The 17,771-nt window shown below is 37.5% G+C and overlaps 1 protein-coding gene across 1 annotated transcript in view; it reads left to right on the forward strand.

Annotated features, from left to right (window-relative positions):
* rab22a (RAB22A, member RAS oncogene family) overlaps nt 1–17,771 on the forward strand; it is a 28,009-nt gene that overhangs the window by 494 nt on the left and 9,744 nt on the right. Inside the window, exons 2-5 of the mRNA XM_062037974.1 lie at nt 3,607–3,686; nt 6,371–6,452; nt 12,607–12,678; nt 13,183–13,289. Of these exons, the coding sequence (XP_061893958.1) occupies nt 3,607–3,686; nt 6,371–6,452; nt 12,607–12,678; nt 13,183–13,289 (341 nt within the window). The remainder of the gene's footprint in view (nt 1–3,606; nt 3,687–6,370; nt 6,453–12,606; nt 12,679–13,182; nt 13,290–17,771) is intronic.

Raw genomic sequence — 17,771 nt, forward strand, 5'->3', positions numbered from 1 at the left:
ACTTTTCAAACTGAGATTTACTGACTTTGGCTCATTTTCTGTGAAGAACATATATCAGAATACATATTTAATGACCACACACCATGTAGTGTAGGTACACAGAACACCAGAGGGTCAAATGTGCGAGAAAATGAGAGCAGACAGTGTTGACAAACAATGTTTGCTACCTTGTGTGGGAACCGCAGGTGCAGAAACACAAAAGAAGAATCCCTGTGGGATGCAGAAACTGGCGGAGAAATTTTCCGTGCAACGTTCATGTTGTTGTTACTCAGCCAGCGTTTGTGGGTCTGATGGACCCAATGCATTTTGTGGCTTTTAATGCCTCACAATCAAACACTTTTATGTTAGAATACTGAACAGATGTTTATTGGGATAAGGTAAACATCTGTTCAGTACTTTAACATAGAAGTGTTTGATTGTGAGGCATTAAAAGCCACAAAATGCAACAGGTCCATCAGACCCACAAACGCTGGCTGAGTAACAACAATATGAACATTACACAAGGGTTAAGACAATAACATCTAAATACAAATGAAACCAAATTTCTAGGTATAATGATTGATGATAAATTGAACTGGAAATCTCATGTAAAAAATATACAGCAAAGTAGCAAGAAACACGTCAATAATGAATAAAGCAAAACATGTTCTAGACCAAAAATCACTCCATATTCTCTACTGCTCGCTAGTGTTATCATGTCTGAGTTATTGTGCAGAAATAATCACCATTATTCACTAACTGTGTTATTAAAAAGATCAATTAGATAGTACACCATGTTGGATATAGAGAACATACAAATTGTTTATTTTATGAATCAAAATGATTGAAATTCAATGATTTGGTGCATTTGCAAACAGCTACAATTATGCCCAAAGCAAACTATAACCGGCTACCCAAGAATAAGAAACTGTTCAAACTTAAAGTGTTTACAAAGAACAAGAGCCATGATAAACATTTTTTATTTATCTCATCCATCCATTCATTTTCAAGATAATCTTACTCATATCACCATATGAAATATAACTTACTTCACCAATTATTATTTATTTATTAATTTTTATTGTTATTACTTATGGAGTATATTGTGAATAAATTGAGAACAGGAAGTGAACAAAAGTTTAAGCAAATGCTATGTAAAAGAAAATGGGTAGGATTAAATAAGCTCTGCTTCTTCCTACTCCTTTTCGAACATGTTGAATAGAGAAACTGGAAATTGTGATGTATTATGTTGTATGCATGCATGTTCCAAATCAACTCAAACTCAACTCAACATACACTCAGTAACAACAGATATCTATATAACATGCTATACATCAGTTATTCTATTCTATTATGTTACTGTCCAAACTGTGTGTAATATTAAATATACGTATTAAATAGGCTCCAGCGACCCCCCCGCTAATCATAACTGACTCAACTATTCATAAAGACAACTGTTATTTAGAAATCATTGATGTAAATTGTGTTACAAATGTGCGTTATTAATTGTTATGAAGTGGAAAAAGGGTGGGATTAAATAAGTGTTGCTTCTTTTCACTCCTTTTCGGACATGTTATTAAAATTAAAACATGTAAAATAATTGAAACTGAAAACATGTTCGAAATTAACTTTAACCAAACAAAGCTGAGAAACATCAATCATCAATCAATCAATGTTTATTTATATAGCCCTAAATCACAAGTGTCTCAAAGGGCTGTACAAGCCACAGCGACATCCTCGGTACAGAGCCCACATACGGGCAAGGAAAAACTCACCCCAGTGGGACGTCGGTGAATGACTATGAGAAACCTTGTGGACCAGACTGATTCTTTATTCACTTTTATTCGTATTTGTTTCCTCACCCAATTGCTAATCCAGTCATTAATCGTAACACAAATCAGTATGTGTCAGATAGTCAAAGTTCAGGAATAACTGGGCTTGCCAACTCCCTGAAAAACAAATAAAGGACTGGTCGACCTAATTTTTTCCGGCCTTTTTTATTTGTATGAAAGTGGTTTTATACTTTCCAAAAAGGTTGAATGGAGGTTTGGACTCTTGTTGGTTGATGATGTATCAGGGTTGCAGCAGTCAATTTGTGTGTCTTATATTACCCAATGACTAACAAACTATAAACACATATTTTTATATTTCACTTCAAGCAGAATTTAATTCAATGCACAGGTTTTGGTGTAATACGAATACATGGGAAACAAACTGATTAATAATCACAATTTCTGTCCAAGAAAACTAAATTAACAGAATCAAATATATATGTTTTTTCTTAAATAGCAATCTTTCCTGCTTAACTGAACAGAATGAAAATGCGGTCTCTCTTGCTTAACTTAGACCGTATAGATTAAGTTTTCAGCTTTATATTAGAGCAGGTCTCCAATTTTCATCACTATGAAAACTATTTTGACAAAAAGAGAGGTGAGATATTTGTGTTTTTTTTAAACTGGCAACATTTCAATTGTATTTATTTATGAAGGAGATCTCCACTCAAACAGTCTGGTTATTGTCTAAATGCAATATTGTTAGTTTTTCATTAAATATAAGCATAATGTCCGAATTGAACCCTTCTAAAAATACTAAGAGTTAAAACAAATATTATTTGACCCGTCGATGAGTTACTGTATTAGGAGCTACCTGTCAGACTCTTATAGTATCACGATCATGATTATGTTTATGTTCAACAACTTATATACACAACTTGTGTTTTAAGAACGAGACATTATTTAACTAACAACAAGAAACCAGAGTTGTTAAATCTATTAGTACTATTATGTTAGCATGTACCTCATTGACAAAAAAAACTTCCCCAATTGTACCTTTTTTTTTATATAGAAAAACTGTCACTGTGGTAAAAAGTCTCAGTTGGAGTCCGATTACCAGACACTAGTTAGATCATTCTAGCTAGCTAGCTGCTGCCGTACAGGTGAGCGATCAGTCACCCTGGCATCCATTGGCTTGGCCTGTAGCAGACTTGTGAAGCTATGGTCGTTCCAAAGAACATATTGATATTTTTGCAGACTATTTTTAATTTTCATGGTAATTAAAATACGGACAACGTGCCTCCCATTAACGCATACTTTAGTTTCTAAATACGGGACTATTCCGTTTTTCAACGGACAGTTGGCAACCCTCTGAATAACTGCTCTTTTTAAAAGCATACTGAAAAAAACACCATCCAAAGATCCTCTATTGCAGTAGTAGTCTTCTTTCCTAATTACATACTCGCTTGTCAAACATCCTCTAAATGTCAGGAACGCACTGCTGTTTTTAAGGAAAAATCCTCCACATGACAGAAGTGCTGTACTGTTTTCAAGGCCATACTGCACTGGTCGTCACAGATCCTCTACCGTATAGGACGGGACCGCTCTGCAGTTTTTAGACGCTTACATCAAAAGCCCTAGTCAAAGATCCTTTACATGAAATTCACTGCCAAAGGGTTTTTAACTAAACTCGCAGGCCCCTCTGAGGTCATTAATGGGCTGAAATTTGGTCCAGTTGAATAGCCACCTTGCACTCGGTTAAAATGTCGTATAAATAATACACCTGTAGAAGAAGAAACCATGTGCAACATTATTTATGTATTGTTTGTGACTAAAGATTGTTGGGTCTCTGCAGGACACTGGAGTTGGCAAGTCAAGTATCGTGTGGAGGTTTGTGGAGGACAGTTTTGACCCAAACATCAACCCAACTATTGGGTAAGTTAACCTTAGATGTCACTTTACATTTTGTTTGTTCCAATTTTAAAGCTACTTTTCCATTGGAACTCATCTCAAAAGAAATAATCTGTTCCAGGGTCAAAATGTGGCCATCATAATACTTTTACTAACTGTATAGGCAACGTTTTAAGTCACATTTTAACAGTCTTACTTGTCACAAATGTGGGAAAAGAAGTTAACCGTCAAAATGCTCAAAAGGTGATTCATGTCACAAATGAGCTTCACACCAGTGATGGGCAAGCTACTTGGAAAATGTAGTAAGCTAAAATACCAGTTACTCTGGCTTAAATGTAGCTAAACTACAGGGGAAGCTATCCCAAGAGAATTGTGACAAGCTACACGGCAAAAGTAGCGTGCTACATCAACACTGCATATTAAATTCAATCAATCAATCAATCAATCAATCAAATTAAATTAACACTCATTAGCTCCACGGACTCCTATTTGAAAAGAAACGCCAGGGACCCCCATAAGGGAAGATTTACAGGTATTACGGCTCTAGCATTATCATCACCTATTTTAATTTCAAGGGCCAGTTTGACATGCATTAAGCCACAGACCCCAATTTAATGACATTTCTATCTATGGGCCCACATGTACACTACCGTTCAAAAGTTTGGGGTAACCCAAACAATTTTGTGGAATAGCCTTCATTTCTAAGAACAAGAATAGACTGTCGAGTTTCAGATGAAAGTTATCTTTTTCTGGCCATTTTGAGCGTTTAATTGACCCCACAAATGTGATGCTCCAGAAACTCAATCTGCTCAAAGGAAGGTCAGTTTTGAAGCTTCTGTAACGAGCTAAAGTGTTTTCAGATGTGTGAACATGATTGCACAGGGGTTTTCTAATCATCAATTAGCCTTCTGAGCCAATGAGCAAACACATTGTACCATTAGAACACTGGAGTGATAGTTGCTGGAAATGGGCCTCTATACACCTATGTAGATATTGCACCAAAAAGCAGACATTTGCAGCTAGAATAGTCATTTACCACATTAGCAATGTATAGAGTGTATTTCTTTCAAGTTAAGACTAGTTTAAAGTTATCTTCATTGAAAAGTACAGTGCTTTTCCTTCAAAAATAAGCACATTTCAATGTGACCCCAAACTTTTGAACGGTAGTTTATATCAATGTTAATGTAACTTATTGGGTCCATTACTATGAACGGTCATTTTGCTGGGGACACCCTACAACTCCCTCTGGGGGGTCTCCACACCCTACTGTAAGTATTTATTTTAGTTTACCTTTTTTTTGGCCCACCCTTGTAATGTTATTAATTTTCTCTGCCTGCAGGAAATAAAACAGCAACTTTCTAGATCTTGACAAAAAAAAACAATGACTTGCGTGTTGTCAGGGAACAGTTGGTAAAGGTTAGGTGCAGTAAAACCTTTCATGAACTCAACTCGCTTCAATGTGTCTTTTTAATTTTGTGTTGGACATCTTAGATGTCGAGAGAAGTTTACCGAGTAAACAATAAAAAACGAAGGTTTTGGGCGTTGTTTTCTCTAAACGCGTGAATGTGTCTAAATATGGCCAAGGACAAGCATTATTGTGGGTTTCCTGGACGTCGGTAAAGGAAACATCTGCACAGAGATACCCTCTGCCATATTTAAGTATGATTAATTTTTTGCGTGGTCACTTTAAAGCTTCCCTCTGTCTCTTAACTCCCTTGTTGTCATGTGACGTGTAATGTGCGTGTGTGTCTGTTATGATTTTGCTTCCTGGTTTCGATGACCCGCCCTATCTTGCCTCTGATTGGCCAGTCCGTAACGGTTCGCCCTGACCTTAGCCAGTCGTGACTCATCATTCGTAAACCAACTAATCATCATAGAATGTATCATAGGCAAACCAACCAATCATCATGGATTATCTGCATATTTTTTCCTCACCTGGATTTGCAGTCAATTTTTCTTCTTTGTAGCTTTTAGCTTCGATATAAGCTTCCTTGTTACATGGGTCTAAAAATAGCTAAGCTACAGGAATCGCTACTAGCTGAAAAAGTAGCGACGCTACCGCCAAGCTACTAGGAAATGTAGGTAAGCTATGTAATGTCGCTACTTGTAGCGAGCTACTGCCCAACACTGCTTCACCCGTACCCTTTTACAATAAGCATTAACATGGAAAAATGTTGTCTGTCTATCTGTGTTGGCCCTGTGATGAGGTGGCGACTTGTCCAGGGTGTACCCCACCTTCCGCCCGATTGTAGCTGAGATAGGCTCCAGCGCCCCCCGCGATCCCGAAGGGAATAAGCGGTAGAAAATGGATGGATGGAAAAACAGTCACTCAATTTGATAACACCTGAGATCGTGTTATCAAATTCAGTGTTCCTCTGTATAACATATCAATAGAATGAACATGATAATATCCATCCGTCCATCCATTTTCTACCGATTATCCCTTTCAGGGTCGCGGGGGGTGCTGGAGCCTATCTCAGCTGCATTCGGGCGGAAGATAATATGACAGCCATTACACCATATATCATTATTATTAGTATCTGTCTTCACTTCATTGACTGGCATGCCTGACTGGTCAAATGTGACTTCCCGTAGTTTGCCAAATATGGTTCCTTACTCCATAAAGGTCTGCTACTGTTATAGAAATTGAGAGTAGTTGATGTTATAATGTGTCTTTCCATTCATTTTTATGTTTTACTTCTCACCAGGGCTTCTTTTATGACCAAGACGGTGCAATACCAAAACGAGCTGCACAAGTTCCTGATTTGGGACACGGCAGGACAGGAGCGGGTTTGTACAAGCTATTATTCATAATTATATTATTAAATCACTGTTATCAAATTGTTTTTTTAATCAGATGAATCGCACTTTTGAATTTGAATTATCCTTGTAGGTTATTGCTCGCTTGCATTATTTACATTAACTTAAAAAAGAGCCCAATATTTGGTCACAAATGCGATTTTATTGTCAGAATGTCATACAGGAACATTTTTAAAGGGTTTTACTCGAATTAACGTCATGTTTGCTCAAAACCTGGTAATCATGTTATCTAAAGTCCTGTGCCGCCGTTCAGGTAACCATCTGCGGTTGAGGTAAAGGAGAAAAAATAACGATAAAGCAGCATGTACGGTCTAAATAAATTGTGTGATTAATCTGCGTATATGCATCAATAATACAAAAATTATTTTTGACAGCCCTAATTATTGTAATTATTATTTTAAATAGATATACGGATAGGTATATTAAAATTTATTATGTAAAATTGTAAATGTGAAAGTTTTAATTCAGGATTTTTGTCCCAAGTCTTCCGTCTTTCCTTCCTTGTGTATGTCCTCCTCTCTTTTGCCTATTTTTCCGGTCGTTGCTAAGGTGGTTGCCATGTTTCTTCTTCTTTAATTTTCTTGGATTACATTTGTTTACTCGAGATTTCGGCTTTGCAGGACAAGAGTCTGGCTCTGGGGTGGTACAGAATCGTTACGTGTGTGATGTGCTGTGTTGATGTTCTCGTGGCACACCACACACATGCTCGATGCCTTAATTTATCTTTATGTGCGGGGTCTGTAACATTAAATATCTCTTCAGATTTTGAAAATCCATACATTTTAGGGGACCGTGCACTTCTGCTTGTTTGCTGGCAGGGGGCAACATTGTTATAGCGCAATATAGTCAACTTGAATTACTTTGTCCAAAGGGGTTTATATTATATTTGTACTCTTTAGAACCACTCTGGCACCTTCTAGAACCTAAAGCATACAGGAGACATACAGTATTGTTGGCATTACCACGTCATTCCATCAGTGTGTAATTGTGTGAATGTGTGTGTGTGAATGGGAAATGTGGAAATAGTGTCAAAGCGCTTTGAGTTCCTTAAAAAGGTAGAAAAGCGCTATACAAGTATAACCCATTTACCATTCATTCAAAGGCTGCCATCATATAGGGAAGGTGTAAACAACTACTTTCACATTTACTTCCTGTTTCTGTACTTCTTTCTTCCCCTTTCTATTTTCCTCGGCCTATTTTACAATGATTGAGGGCCGCTATTGTCCTGCAGAGAGGTGAGATAAGAGGCAGATCGTCTTTTATTCTCTTTCAAGTTACTTCCCTTCCTTCCTTGGTGGCCTTCAGAGGATGTAAATGTGTCCCCTTAAAATGGGGGGATGAAATCCAACCTTTCTCAGCAGGGCTTTTTTCTCTTCCCCATTTTTACTTCACTTGTTATTACTGTACTTTTCATTACAGTATATAGCATCACCTTTTATGGCAACACAGTTAAGTTTCTTATGTTGCCATTATATTTCCCCTGCATTCCTTCCTCAACCCTATTTGGTTTCTCAACAATCCCAAGTGGCTCAGTATGTCCTCAGCCTTTTCTGCATCATTTGCACTGGAGCTCTAGCTCACCAGAATATATGTATTTATTCATTTATTATAATAATCTGATGAAATCTATTACATTTGTTTCTAAAACGGGCATTCAAAGCTAACCATTCAGGCCAGACAAGATGGATGTAGACAAACATACCACACAGTTCAAAGGCCACTTTTTTGAATCAGTGTCATTTGCTTGTAATTCTCTTGAATGAACTTGCATTTACGTGTAGTCTTTTTTTCAACTTCTGATAATTCACACATTGAATGCAGCTGAGATAGGCTCGAGCGACCCCAAAAGGGACAAGCGGTAGAAAATGGATGGATGGATGAACTGCTCAAAATGTGTATTGGTCATCTCAAGCGACCTTATTATTTTTTTGTGCAAGGTTCCTAAGCCGAAAACGACTCATTTGAGTAACAGGGCTGAAAGTAACAAGAAGGAGTTTGTAGCATACGTGTTAGCAAATCCATGAAATATATATACCTATTCTAATAGTATGTTATACTTAGCTGCACATTATTGCAGTGATTCAAGAACATTTATATAAAAAACTAAACAAATGGCATTAAAAAAATATTTATGTAATAGTACTGTGATGAGTTCTTCACTCCCTTAACACACTTAACATATCTTTAAATATACAGAAATACAAATTAATGGACTTATGTGTGAAGATGTAATTTCCTGTGGATCATGTGACTTGTAGAACATTGCAATGATTTATTTTGTGTTGGAGAGGTAGTTCAGGGTAACAGTGAAAACTGGCGAAAATGACAAAAATTAGATTTTTAACTCAATTGTTTTTTTGTTTTTTAAATTATAGTTTGTAACACAAATATTTAAGAAAATCTAACATTAGTAGAGGATTTAAATAACTATTTCATAGTAAAGTCTAATTTTAAGGAGGCAACAAATGCAAGTAGTTGGAAACAATCTTTTGAAATTATTTTGATTTAAAATGCAAATCAGATAAATGTAAAGGACACATTGCTTTATAAAAAAAGTTATATATTTTACATTTAATTCGATCATACATTTGCATATTTCATTAGGTCGCAAATGGCACTGGTTCAGTGGAATGACCCAAATGTTTTTTTCAATTATTGTAGTGTAAATCAAGGGTTCTTTACCTTTTTGACCTGGGGATCCAACTTTTCCCACGACAGAGGGGCCCACTCAAATATTAACCCTGAGTTAGTCATTTTACTTTTGTTTTTAATCATATTCAGTAGTTAAATCTAACCTACTTACAGTTTAACAGGATAAACATTGTCAAATGATATGAAAGCCTGTGTTAATCACAAAGATTATTATCAAGGTTTAGGTCAGGCTTATTACAGAAATAAATACTAATACTGCAAAAGAAGGGACTCAAAATAAACTTACATACAATTAAAGTAAAATAAATTCCAACAAAATAAATGATAAATATTAATAATTGGTTCTTGGAAAAACTGTTAATACAAAAGAAAATACAGCTTTACCACTTTAGTCATAATTTCTGCGCTTAAGAAACTCCTCCACTACTTGAGCTCCAGACTTCTTCTGTTTGTTTGATGTTCTTATTACTGCCACAAGTGGTGGAAAAGTGCTTTACAACTGAGTACCGCTACGGCTCACACGGACCACAGCTGAAAATAACAAACCCAATGGCCCTATGGTTCAGAAGCACTGGTGTAGATGACCCTTACTTGTATGGAAAATGCAGTCGTTTATTATGTAGTATTCATTGCCACAACATTGCAAAAACCGTTACAATTACTTTGTCAGTTAAAAATAAAGCTCACTCACGCATACACGCACACACATTCTTGTATGAATGTAGACATGTGGACATTATATGGAGAATTTGATTTGTAATTAATTGAAGATCAAACGTAAAGTCTTCTATTAAAGTTCCATTTGGTTTCATTAACGACAAAATAGAGGAAAACACAAATAAGCCACGTGAGCTCTGAAAAATTCTCAACAACCAGCTTCCTGGTTGCAGCCAGAAACTTAAAACAAGACTCACCAACATCAGCATCAAGGAGGGTGACTCCCTCATTACAGACAAAATGGAGGTAGCTAGCAGACTTAACATCTTTTTCACCAGCATAGCCACAACTCTTGTCAACAAGCTGTCCCACCACTCTGGTCGCTTTGGTGTAGAACACATTAAAGCCTTCTACAGAAAGCTAGGAGTATCCAACGATGATTTCAAATTAGAAATGGTCACAGCTGATGAGGTGTTTAAAAAATTGAGCGCGCTCCACCCTAACAAGGCCACCGGCCTTGATAATATTCCCTCCAGATTCCTCAGGGACTCTGCCTCCATCATTGCCCCGATCATCACGCACATAATAAACCTATCAATTACACAAGGCCAAGTACCAAAAGATTTTAAGATAGCAAGAGTAACTCCCCTCTTTAAAAAAGGAAGCAAATTGGAACCTGGCAACTACCGACCTGTTTCTATTCTCAGTTCCGTTTCGAAAGTAATGGAGAAAATAGTTTATGAACAGGTCGATAGTTACCTTGCCACTAATAAACTCATGTACAAATTCCAATCCGGTTTCAGAACTAACCACTCCACTGACACATGCCTTCTCTATCTGACCGACCACATCAAACATGAGGTGGACAATAGAACCTTTATTTAACCAGATAAGAAAACCCATTGAGATCAAGATCTCTTTCACAAGGGTGACCTGGCCAAGAGGTCAACAGCACATGTCACAGAGCAGTTTCAAAAATAATACATTAAGACATACATTTTAAAATACATAAGAGCGGACGCGGGCAAATACTGCGGCATGGTCATGCTGGACCTTCAGAAGGCCTTTGACACCGTTAACCACGCTATACTGTTGGATAAGCTCAGAGCAATCGGATTTAACAAAACCTCTTGGAGCTGGATGCAGTCTTACTTGGAGGGGAGGGAGCAGGTGGTAGAGGTGAACGGCACCGTGTCCCCCCCCCCTCTCGGTGAGCTGTGGAGTCCCCCAAGGCAGTATATTGGGACCTTTACTGTTCCTAATATACATAAATGACATGTCATCGGCATGCGACTGTGAATTGTTTTTGTTTGCGGATGACTCTGCCTTGCTGGTATCCGGCAAGGACAAGTCACAGGTGGAGAAAATCCTCAGTGCTGAGCTCTGTAGAACTTGCACCTGGCTCGCTGACAACAAGCTATCCATACACTTGGGTAAAACAGAATTCATCCTGTTTGGGTCCCACATCAAACTTAAGAAAGTCAATGACTTCACCATAAAAGTAGGTGACATTGTTATCACCAGGAAAGATGAGGTCACCTACCTAGGTTCCATTCTAGAGGCTAACCTTTCCTGTGATAAAATGGCAACCAAGGTAATCAAAAAGGTTAACCAACGAACGAGATTTCTCTACAGAATTTCCTCTCTGGTCAACAAAAGCACCTTGAGGATTCTGGCGGGAACTCTCGTTCAACCCTTTTTCGATTACGCATGCACCTCCTGGTACCCTAGCACCTCCAAAACCCTCAAATCTAAACTCCAAACATCTCGGAACAAGCTAGTCAGGTTACTTCTAGACCTCCACCCCAGATCCCACCTCCCTCCTACCCACTTCTCTAAAGTGGGCTGGCTCAAGGTGGAGGACAGAGTTAAACAACTTGCACTGAGCCTAGTCTATAAAATCCGCTACACCTCCCTGATACCGAAGTACATGTCAAACTACTTCCTTAACGTAACTGACCGCCATAACCACAACACCAGGGGGTGCTCCACTAACCACGTTAAACCCATATTCCGAACTAACAAAGGTCTTAACTCATTCTCTTTCTATGCCACATCAATGTGGAATGCGCTCCCAACAGGTATAAAAGAAAGGGCATCTCTATCCTCCTTCAAAACCGCAATAAAAGTTCACCTCCAGGCAGCTACAACCCTAAACTAACACCCTCCCCGGATTGCTAATAATCAAATGTAAACAATCAAATGCAGATACTTTTTCTTTTTCTTATGCCTTCTGATCTCTCTCTCTCTCTCTCTCTCTCTCTCTCTCTCTCTCTCTCTCTCTCTCTCTCTCTCTCTCTCTCTCTCTCTCTCTCTCTCTCTCTCTCTCTCTCTCTCTCTCTCTCTCTCTCTATGTCCACTACTTGATGTCCATATCCTCCCCCGCCCCTCCACACCCCTGATTGTAAATAATGTAAATAATTCAATGTGATTATCTTATGTGATGACTGTATTATGATGATAGTATATATGATAGTATATATCTGTATCATGAATCAATTTAAGTGGACCCCGACTTAAACAAGTTGAAAAACTTACTCGGGTGTTACCATTTAGTGGTCAATTGTACGGAATATGTACTTCACTGTGCAACCTACTAATAAAAGTCTCAATCAATCAATCAATTCATGGCATTCCGCTCTTCAGTCTCTGGATGACTACCACATGTGGGAGGTCCGTTCTAATTAAAACAGCTCCATGCAAAAGCCATGAACAATATGACTGGCTGTTTGCGGCATTCTTAATGACAAGATTTATTTTCTGTACTTAAAACTGTTTCTTATGGTTTCATCATGCTGTCCTTGTCCTTCCATAGTTCCGAGCTCTGGCGCCAATGTACTACAGAGGTTCTGCAGCGGCCATCATTGTTTATGACATCACAAAAGAGGTATTTACTGTCTTTATTGTATTTCTTTCCCCAACTGCTTATGCAAGCACTAGCTTGGAGCAGATTCATTTCTCAGTAAATAATGCATCCTACAAAAAGCATCTCATTTGATTGCAATTGTTTATCTTTGGCTAAGAGGTCTGTCTTGACTGAGTGCCGTTCTAGATACACATCCTTTCCTACAGCTTTTGTTCATATTTCTGTGGAAGGAAAAGTTGAAGGTTTTTATGGAAACAGGAGCCTGATACCGCTCATTTTGTCTGTAGAATGTAAAATTTTTGCCAGCAGCTAACCATCTTAGCTTAGCAGTGGGAAACTGCCTGTCAGGCTTTCTCCAAAGGCAGCAACATTACACCTACTGGCAACAAAAGAGCACTTGGAAGTGGAGAAACGATAGTTAGAGGAGTAAAAGGAGTCTTTTGCTTATTTTGTAACTGTCCAAAAGACAACAAACCATTACTTTTGATTGATAGCAATGCCTTATGCTTGCCTGTGTGCCATCAGGAGTCCTTCCAGACTTTGAAGAACTGGGTGAAGGAGCTGCGTCAGCATGGTCCTCCTAATATCGTAGTGGCCGTCGCTGGCAACAAATGTGATCTGTCAGACGCCAGGTGAGCCTTCCTTTAAAGGGGCCCTATTATTCAAAGCCAATTCTTCTTAGCAATTGCTTGTATTCCTTGACGTGACTTCTTCCCGGAGGTGAAACCCAGCGGTGGCCAACCAAGCCGAGATGCGCACAAACTATCTGAGTACAAAAGAGGTGTAAATCTGCCTGCAAAAATCAAACTATGCAATGGAATACATCCTTATACGTTTATCCAAAAAGATTTGGCGAATGATATCAAGGATTATTTGTCGGTTGCCTTCACCGACATGTTGAACTATTGTGCTCCAGACGTCATTCTACACAACAAAACAATTGAAAACTTGGAAAAGCATGGAGGTCTACAACTTTTTTGTGTTTGGCTGTGTCAAGGACATTGGTATCAAGACTCTCCCGGATAAATATGCATCGTTTTTGCTTGGGCAAGGTTGCATTTCATGATTTAACTTTGCATCTACAGCCATATTTGTTGTTACATGCGCCGTTTACAAGTAGCATGTTTTTTCCCGTCTTTATCAAAATATAACTATAGATGTCAACATTGTGTATGTGCTGAAAGCTACATTTATCATTGTTGCCTTTGGTAAAAGCTTAACTCTTAGGTTTTACTCACGTGTGCTTTTTTCATTTGTTTTCGCCGAGTTGGTGCTTTTCGAAACACTCGTAGCAAACGTGTTTAAGAAATAAAAATAATATCAAGGTCAACTCCTGAAATCATACTAATTTTTCACCATATTTAAATTGATTGAGATGGTCGAGTATTAACGGCTCGCAACTGCTAATTGGTTCTCGTCGTCTAATTGTTGTATTTCCGGATGTAACTATTAACGGTACTAATGATAGACCGCAGTCAAACTCTTGACTGGTATTATTATCATTTTAAATTTAAATTATTGTACAACCTTGATTGATAACCGCACTTTGATAAAATCACGGAACCATTATACTGCTCATTTACTTGAGAAGAAAGCTGGCGCGATAATGGCTGGCTGACTTTATACAAGAGACATTAACATAATTCCCCATTAAGAGACGACATTAAACTTGTATAAACCAGTGTTTCCCATAAACTGCCAAGATACCTGTGGCGGTGGGGCGTGGCTATGGGCGTTGTTATGGGTGTGGTCACAATGACATCATCGAGTAATTTGCATAATTTACTGCAATGATATGATTTTCTCTAAAAAGGCTCAAAAAATGTATACTTACTAATTAATAATAACAGTTTTGTTTTAAACGTCCATCCATCCATCCATCCATCCATCCATCCATCCATCCATCCATCCATTTTACAATATAATTACAACACTTTATGTACATATTTATATACAGATTTGAACAATAAGTTATTCACTGAAATATATTTATTAATTGTGGTTCTTACAAAAAATATATCTTATAAAATATAAAAGCTAAAATGTCTCTTAAAGCTCTGCCCCTTTAATTAGTGCATACTAAATAATTTAACTTTAGCCTACTACTACAACCATATTATTTACCAGCAACATAAAGTGAAACAGAGGCAGAGGTGTCCTGCCACAGTCAGTAACAAATAAACAGAAAACAGTAGTGGTCAAATACAAATAAGGCAACAAGAGAAGTATCCTACACTTCTCTTTTGTAAAGTAAATCTGAACAGCCTATATGGGCATCTACATCAACTATATGATTTGCCTGAGAAGCTGGACAGGACAAAAAAAAAAAAGGCGAAAAATCTATTTGTGGCGGACGTAATTATTTCGTGGCGGGCCGCCACAAATAAATGAATGTGTGGGAAACAGTGTAAACCAGGGGTCACCAACCTTTTTGAAAGCAAGAGCTACTTCTTGGGTACTGATTAATGCGAAGGGCTACCAGTTTGATACACACTTAAATAAATTGCCAGAAATAGCCAATTTGCTCAATTTACCTTTAACTCTATGTTATTATTAATAATTAATGATATTTATCATTGTGATAAATTGTGTGCCACTGATCATCTTAATGATTTCTCACAATAAATATATATAGAAACAGATACATATCAATATGCAACACTTTATTTTTATATTTTCTCTAAGTGCACATTTTTCAAATTGAACATTTTCAAATGATCACTTCTAAGACAGTCTTGTGAAATCTCAATACCCCATTTCAACTAGCTAGCCACTAACATTTTTTAACAAATCATGAATTACTTTGCACCATGTTTGTACAAATAACTCATGTAAAATATAAAAGTCAACTCTCAAATTTTTAAATAAATCATGTCACACTTTGAACTGGACACCAAATCTGTTATCTGTTTCTTTGTCAGTTAGTGAAGACCAAGTCTTTAAAATATTTTCTTGGATTTTCAAATTCTATTTGAGTTTTGTCTCTCTTAGAATTAAAAATGTCGAGCAAAGCGAGACCAGCTTGCTAGTAAATAAATACAATTTTAAAAATAGAGGCAGCTCACTGGTAAGTGCTGCTATTTGAGCTATTTTTAGAACAGGCCAGCGGGCTAGTCATCTGGTCCTTACGGGCTACCTGGTGCCCGCGGGCACCGCGTTGGTGACCCCTGCTGTAAACACATTTCTTTCTGAGCAAGTGAGGTATTCAATTGTGCACATTGAACCTACTGGCTGTGTTCTCTTACAACAGAGTAATAGATTTATACTCAGATATATGACACGGAAATGTCTACAACAGGAACTGAACCAACATGACGTCACATAAACTGGACGTGCAACCATTGTTTTGACTTTATCATGAAGAAAGACTTTAAAACTGTTACAAATTAAAATGGAAGAAGTTGACCACATTAAAACGCTCCAAAAAAATATGGTCAATGAGAAACCAGTACAATATTTAATGTTTCTTCTGCCAAGAAAGTATGTTTTATATCTATTGGTTAAAATATTTCAGTGTGTAAGTACTTTTTGAACACATTTAAGAAAACTGTGATAATAATGATACCCGTTATATGAAATATTCCTATCGTTACATACCAATATGAATTACTTTAAAAACTTAAAAGATGCTCAAAAGACTCGACAAATTCGCAAATTTCACATCTCTTCCAGGCAGAAACCAATGACTGTGACCCACTATTTGAGAACCAGTGGTCACCAACCCGGTGATTGCGATCGACCAGTTGGTCTTTGAGACTTTACCAGTAGATCCTACAAATATCAGGAAAAATAAATGTATATTACATCAGTGTGTATATTACATCAGTGCACCCCCCCTTCAAAGAATGATCAACAGACCTGCCAACAGGCTCGTGTTTTAACCCTCTAACACGCCCGCATGCCTCGCTGCTCTTTAGGGGCCTCATTTATAAAGGCTGCTAAGCAATGATGGTGAAATGTACAATTTATAGAAAATTTCTATGCCGAAAAGGTTGTGTATTTCTAGGGATCGACCGGGCCGATTATTGACGCTTTATTACAGTGGTAATAATGTCATGTAATCATAATATATAATAATAATAACATGTATAAACCATTGAAAAGGATATAAACTTTTATTTTTCAGTACTGTTGAGTTATTTTATCATTGTGCTGTAATTGGAAGGTAAATAACGTTGGTATCCTAAATAAAGAAACAAAACATAAAATGGACTCATTTCTGTAAGCAAACATTTAACTCAAATAAATACTGAACATCTCAAAGTGCTTTTTTTTCCTCCCAGATGTCGGGTTGTCTTTTTTGTTTGTTGCCCTCACGTGATCACCCCATTCTCGCTCGTTCATCCATGATGATGGGCTTATATTGCCCATCTAATTTGAAGCTGAAATATTACCACAAAAGGACATTTGGCTTTGTAAATAATTTATTTTTCTCATAATTTTTTTTACTTTGTTACACTTCTCACTGGTCAGTCGCGAGTAGGGAGGCTGTCTGTACGTGCTTCCTTTGTGTGTAAAGCTCGCACCCCACTCTCTGCCCACAAATACAAAGATTGTGAATGACTGAAAAAAGGGCTCACTGTGTTCGGTTAATGCTCCTGTTAAATAAACGCATTCAGGTGCTGAGAACGATGTACAGAGTGAGACCTCTTGTGCCTGATTGTAGCGACAGACGAAGAAGCGTGAGGCTCAACAATTCTGATTGGCGAACATGTCTCTTACTCAAAATGACGGTGAGGGAAAGAAACTCAGCCTCTTATGGTTATTTATCTCACTAATTAAAACCTTGATTTGAATTTGATGTGGATCAATCGTGCAGTCCTGATATGCACAACCAAAAAGTAAAGCTAATAGTGAAGCTGTATTTTCATTTATCAATTTCATTTGTCAACATATGTGACCTGTGCTGGCAAAATGAGTCACAATGAGGAAATTTTAAAAACTGAGTTATTGTTATTTACACATTCTCCATCTAAAGACCTTCAAAATGATATATGGTTTGTTGGAATCGGACAGAAAATGACCGAGTTACATCCGATTGAAGTCGACCAAGTTTGAGGGTCCGTTTTGAGAAAAACCAGCTTAAAGTTTACTGTTCCAGAACAGAATGTTCC

Source organism: Entelurus aequoreus, linkage group LG26 (genome assembly GCF_033978785.1).
Source record: "Entelurus aequoreus isolate RoL-2023_Sb linkage group LG26, RoL_Eaeq_v1.1, whole genome shotgun sequence".
Taxonomy (NCBI): domain Eukaryota; kingdom Metazoa; phylum Chordata; class Actinopteri; order Syngnathiformes; family Syngnathidae; genus Entelurus; species Entelurus aequoreus.